The sequence below is a fragment of the Lathyrus oleraceus genome, chromosome 7, assembly GCF_024323335.1.
Source record: "Lathyrus oleraceus cultivar Zhongwan6 chromosome 7, CAAS_Psat_ZW6_1.0, whole genome shotgun sequence".
NCBI classification, from domain to species: Eukaryota; Viridiplantae; Streptophyta; class Magnoliopsida; order Fabales; family Fabaceae; genus Lathyrus; species Lathyrus oleraceus.
Window position 1 is genome coordinate 167,264,896 of NC_066585.1, and position 6,386 is coordinate 167,271,281.

The 6,386-nt window shown below is 31.1% G+C and overlaps 1 protein-coding gene across 1 annotated transcript; it reads left to right on the top strand.

Moving 5' to 3' along the window:
- Window positions 1-3,170: 3,170 nt before the first annotated feature.
- LOC127100764 (FK506-binding protein 4) lies at window positions 3,171-3,906 on the top strand. Its single transcript, XM_051038034.1, has 2 exons — window positions 3,171-3,421; window positions 3,626-3,906. The coding sequence occupies exons 1-2, from the start codon at window positions 3,299-3,301 to the stop codon at window positions 3,791-3,793; spliced, it is 291 nt and encodes a 96-aa protein (XP_050893991.1). The 5' UTR covers window positions 3,171-3,298; the 3' UTR covers window positions 3,794-3,906.
- The last annotated feature ends 2,480 nt before the right edge of the window (window positions 3,907-6,386 follow it).

The following is a 6,386-nucleotide window of genomic DNA, read 5'->3' on the forward strand; positions in this document are numbered from 1 at the left end:
TGGCCACACTTTTAGTGTCAAGGAAATAATTGACCACAACCAGGGGCTGCCCAGACAAGAGTATAGGGTCCTAATACCAGACTGTTGGTGCGACTGTGGTCAATTTCAGGCCTATCGTATGCCTTGTTCCCATGTCATTGCAGCGTGTTCACACATCCACTTCGATGCATTGTCTCTAGTGTCTCCCATCTACAAAGTCGCAACATTGCTAAATGTATACGACAATCCCTTTTCGGTGGTAGCATTGGAGGCATATTGGCAAGAGTATGACGGGGAAATTGTTTGGCACAACGAATCGATGCGGCGGAATAACAGTGGTCGCCCAAATAGCAGGCGCATTAGAACTGAAACGGACGTCGCAGAGAAAATGCAGAGGAAGTGTAGCATATGTAGACAACTAGGGCATAATAAGAACAAATGTCCATATCGTGGATCTAGTTCCACAACTTAGTTTTCATATTCATAAATCTGTGTACCAATGTTATTTATCATTAAAGTTTACTTTTTATTCCAAATAGAAGATGACACTGGAACAACAAACACAAACATCTAACATTACAACACCAATTACTAAAACAAAAACAAATACTGGAACAAAAACAAGTACTAAAACAAGAACAAGTACTAGAACAATAACAAATACAACAACAACAACACGAACAACCATTAAAATCTAAGAAATTACAACAGTTAACACTATGTCGTCTGATCCATGCATCATTTGGAAGCAATCAATGTCGCTTTCAACTTCAACCCACGAACATACCGTTTCTCCAGTTTCAAATGAGATACTTCTTCTAAGCCTCTGAATCCTTCTGATGACTTCACCAGGTTCGTAATCTCCCTCTAACGAAGACATCAAGGACCTTTTTAGTTGGTCCAACGAACGGATGTTTCAAAATTTCATCTCCATTGGGGGTTTCACAGGCGAGAAAATAACATGCCCATCCCTTTTTAAGATTACTGGTTCAGGATTCGGCCGCCTTGATGATGTTCGCTGCCATGACGACGGTCTTGGGGATGCCATGAACTCAACTTGATAGAGAAAGTGATAGGAAATAGTGGTGAAGAAAATACAAGGAAATAACACTTTATTTATAGGAAAAGATCTAGGTTGTACACCAATCTACTTAACCCTAATTAGTGTCGCACTTGATTAATTAGTCTTATGGGGAATTAGGGTTTGAATTAGGTCATAACTACCAAACTCTAATTATAATCGATCAATAAACCCTAATTATAATTGATTAATTAACCTTAACATGATTAACCCTAATTCTCCAAAAAAATTATAAATAATATTAATTACTCATAAATTAAATTAATATATATATAAATTCACATATATATATATATATATATATATATCTTGTAAATAATATTATTTATATATATTTATTAATATAAATTAATATAATTTATAATAAATATAAATTAATAAATTTAAAATAACTTAAAAAAGATTTTTTATTTTTTTTTTTAAAAAATAAAAATTTAAAGGGTAGGCCGCCACTCCTAGTGGCGACTTGCCCTACCCTTAAGGGTAGGCGCCAACTAGGGTGGCGCCTAAGGCCAATTTAGAGCCAAAAATGGCCATTTTTGTATTTTTTTTTTAAATATAGGATATTTTTGGATTTTTTTTTTAAAATTGGATATTTAAAAAAAAATTCCCACCTTTCTCTTGAATAACTTATTTCTAGAGGAGGCCTTATCAAGGAGAAGTTGCAAAGAGAAACAATCACCTTACTAGGTGTCAAACTACCTTAAATATGAGAGAGAGAGAGAGAGAGAGAGAGAGAGAGAGAGAGAGAGAGAGAGAGAGAGAGAGAGAGAGAGAGAGAGAGAGAGAGAGAGAGAGAGAGAGAGAGAGAGAGAGAGAGAGAGAGAGAGAGAGAGAGAGAGAGGAGAGAGAGAGAGAGAGAGAGAGAGAGAGAGAGAGAGAGAGAGAGAGAGAGAGAGAGAGAGAGAGAGAGAGAGAGAGAGAGAGAGAGAGAGAGAGAGAGAGAGAGAGAGAGAGAGAGAGAGAGAGAGAGAGAGAGAGAGAGAGAGAGAGAGAGAGAGAGAGAGAGAGAGAGAGAGAGAGAGAGAGAGAGAGAGAGAGAGAGAGAGAGAGAGAGATTGTCAATGGAGGATGAGTTACTTGAAACAATAGAAGAAATCAAAAGAGAATGATAAGCAGGACGCCAAGAAAGTACCATCCCTAAAAAGCATCTAAATCCACTTATCATTATCAAAGGAAAAAATATACACTCGAATGATCGAGAGGAATTCAACAACAAATTCCTCGTAAACAATGAAAGACCGCCTCAACTGATGTCCCAAATTAGTGTCTCATCTAGCCACCAACCTATTTTCCCACACTCCTATCAAAATAAAAAGTTATCGTAAACAACTTAAAAACATATCTATAAGAGTATACTCTCAATTCACGGATCCATAAAATAAAATAAAAATGTTTTAAATCCAAATCCAACTTTTCTTAAAATTATTTATTTACCCGTTATTACTTTGAAATTGTAATAACTCTCTTTACATTTATGATAACTAAAAACATAAAATATATATAAATAAAATATATTTATTTATCATATTGTTTAATCTATGTCAAATTAAAAGCATTATTGAAAGAAATAGAGTAATTGAATTCTATAGTATATATTCAAATTTAACAAATTAAATTTAAGAATCATAATGTTACCACATGGGGCTAAATTAGCTTTGATATACCCCAGAAGTTTGATTAGAATTTTACCCTTTATGCCAAACCAAAAGCCTGTGTTACTTGCGTGTTAGTGACTTCATCTATATTTAATTCATAAAACAATAACATTAATGTATCCTTAATTTACACAACACACAAAAAGCCAAATAAGACACAAAAACAACACAATCTGTTTTTATCTAATACTAAAAAAAGCATGTGGTTATTTTATTTTATTCTTAATAAAAGCAAAATACTGGCTGATTGACTTCAATCAGAGCCTGTGTTTTTTTGTTCATGCAATAAAAAAAAGGTTTATAATCCATTGCTAAATTAAGCAACGATTTTTTACGGTAAAAAGAACTTTTGGCTTCCTCAAAATTTTGCAAGCCATTAAGATTTAAGAGCTTAATAATCCAAGAAAAAATTGTAATAACCCTTTATATACCCTTTCAAACCATTAACAATCATAACATTCTCTCTTGAGCCTTTTTTTTCTTTGCTTTCTTTCGTTCTTTCTCTTTGTTAATTTAGAGGGAGAGAACGATCTTTAATATTTCTTTTCCTTCTTCTTCGATTCTCAATCAATAATTGAAAATGGGAAACTGTGGTAGCAACCCTAAGACCGACGAGGGACACGAGTCAGTGCCGTTGCCTGTCCCTGAGGTTAAGGTTGAGCATGCAGTCGAAGAAAAGTCCCTAAACACCTTGCTTAATGAGGTTAGATTTTTTTCTTATAAAATATAATTTAACATTCTAGTTTTTCATTCGATACTATGTATTAAAAATTGCGCGTTGAACTCTGGTTAAATCGGTCGGGTGATAGCTGTGCAGGAATATACGACTGCATGGGTGCAAATTCGATCCAACGACGTCTAACTTATTAGAATATTTTACTAATAGTATAAGTTTGATATATTGCAGAATGTGGAGGAGGGAAAGAAGCCAGAAGAAGTGAAGGTTGAGGCTGAGGAAGTGAAGGCCGAACCTAAGAAAGAAGAACCTAAGACTGAAGTGTTAAAGGTTCAAGAAGAGAAGCCAAAAACAGACGAGGCACAGCTTCAAGCTTTCTTTGCTAAGAGAGAGGGCTAGTATACCTCAAATAGAAAATTTTCTTGCTTTTCTGTTTAGTTTTCCAAAACAATTTGGTTTAGATGGTTATGTGTACGCAATCGACAATTTTAATTTAGGGTTGTTGATTTAAATATGCGTCTATGTGAGTTCTTTTTTTTAATAATTTATTGATAATTTTGTCACAAATAATTTGGAACTTTTAACTAGTGCTCGTTTTATCAAGAAATTTTAAAAAAATAAAATATTTCTAAGTTATTAGTGATTTTAATTTTTAATTTTAATGAATTCTAACATAATCAAATAGGTTTAACAAACATAATCAAATATCTTTAAGCATCTATTCGGATTCATCATACAAACTACATCAAATAAGAATCTCACGTTCCAATGCATTAAAATGTAAAAATTATGATAAAAAATTATTTAGAACTTTAATGTGGTTTATTAACACAATTTTAATTAAACTAATACATATTCAAATATACACTATAATCTATTACCATTTAAATTGTAATTACGATTCTTATTTAAATATAATTATGTTTGAGATTATAAGTACATTATTTTTTAATAAGGGGCTATATATTAAAGAGAAAAGATGATAAACAAAAATTAGAGTAGAAATTTTTTATCTCATACCCCTACAATTATCTTTCTACTTTCTATATTTTTAAAATATTTCAATACTACGCTTTTTATTTATCAAATATTTTTATTATTTAATATCGTAACTTTGTCCAAATTTTTTTGATATGTGATTTTTCTTTATTGGATAATTTGCAATTAAATTTTCTGATATGTATTTTTTCTTCATCAGATCATTTTTTAATTAAGTTTTTTAATATATAATTTTTCTTCACCAAATAACTTGCAATCAAGTTTTTCAGAATGTAATTTTCATTTACCAAATTTTTCTTCACCAAATAACTTGTAATCAAATTTTTGGATTCTTTCGTATTCCACCAATTAGTAATCCAATATTTAAGACGTTTCTCAAATGTAAAAAAGATGTACTAGGGAGAAAAAACTATAGATGTAACACATAGAAGAGGAATGAGTTCTTTCTTTTTTGTCATTTTTCACCTTTAATGAACTAAGTTTCATCTCATTTTTCAACTAGATATATAATAATAATCTTTCTATCAAACATAAGTTCTATTACAAGTAAATACAAGTAATAGAGCTTAGCCTATAATATACCAATTTGTATTCTTTTCGTATAATATTGAGAAGCTATTCTCGCTTTCTTATTTATAATTTGAAACTTAGTTTGTTTTTCCTTCAGACACTTCCTTATTCAACGTTTGTTCAATTAATCTTTTTCCTGCAAATATAATGAATACAACAATGAGAAATTATGGCCTAAAGTAAAGAAAATTGTTGCCTAACGAATAACTCATAAGCAAGGCATTCAAAAAATATATGAGTTTAGACAACAAGTAAAAATCGTGGCCTAAAGTAAAATTACATACCGGAAAACTTTACTGTAAGTTATTTGGTGAAGAAAAATTACATACCGGAAAACTTCATTACAAGTTATTTGATGGAAAAAAAATTACATACCGGAAAACTTAATTGTAAGTTATCCGATGAAGAAAAATTATATACCGGACAAATCATTACAAGTTATTTGGTGAAGAAAAATTACATACCAGAAAACTTAATTGTAAGTTATTCGGTGAAGAAAAAATACATAGCGGAAAACTTGATTGCAAGTTATTCGATGAAGAAAAATCAAATACCGGAAAAATTTGGACAAAGTTATCTAATACACTTTAATAAGGATGTGAAATTGAAAAGGATAGAATTGGAATATTTTTAAAAATGTTAACATATATGGATAATGGTAAAGGTATGATGTAAAATTTGCGTAGAGTAAAGGTGAGTGATCGATGCATTTTGATGCACATTCTTCTATAATTGTACTTAGACATTTTCCTAGTTTGTTTTGCTTATTTTGCTATTTTATTAAGTTTTTAGATTTAAGTTCATGTTTCCCTTTAATCTATTTTCGTTTGGTGTTTCCTGTTTTAGTGGTTATTTGATACTTGTTCACTGTTCAGATCATAATTGGAGCTACGAGATGTCGTTCTCGGCATTCTGATATGCGTTGGAAAGCTAAGAGAAAGTGTTATTTTGGATCAAGAGTCTCACATGATTCGTTGAAGTTTCGTACTTTAGGAAATAATTTATTTTGGATCATTTTTGGGTCGTGTATATGTTTTCCGACCCAGTTTGAATTATAAGTGCAATCCTTATTTTGTTAAAAGGGGTCAACCACGGTACTGTAGCTTACACACATTATTCACAATAAATTTTTTGCTTTATACGATTATGAAGAGGAACTAATCTTCCAGAATTGATATACTATAATCGAGTTTCCAACGCTTTGAGTTTTTTATTCTATCAATTAAATTTTGTCTCTCTTTCAATTCTATTCTATAAAAATTATTTGCTTAATCTGTATTTTGTGGAATGATTTTGATTTAATTCGTATAATTTTATTCCTAACTGTTAATCGTAGTTTACGCCGCTTTATCGTTAAATCGCGTTTGTAATCGTGTTAGCTTAATTCATGATTGTATTAATCCGTTTGGTTAATTTGGAATAT

Bases quoted from the DNA above. Each gene is read 5' to 3' on its own strand.
- LOC127100764 (XM_051038034.1), top strand. From the start codon at position 3,299: ATGGGAAACTGTGGTAGCAACCCTAAGACCGACGAGGGACACGAGTCA. The intron at 3,422-3,625 runs GTTAGATTTTTT...GATATATTGCAG, and splicing joins TAAACACCTTGCTTAATGAG to AATGTGGAGGAGGGAAAGAA.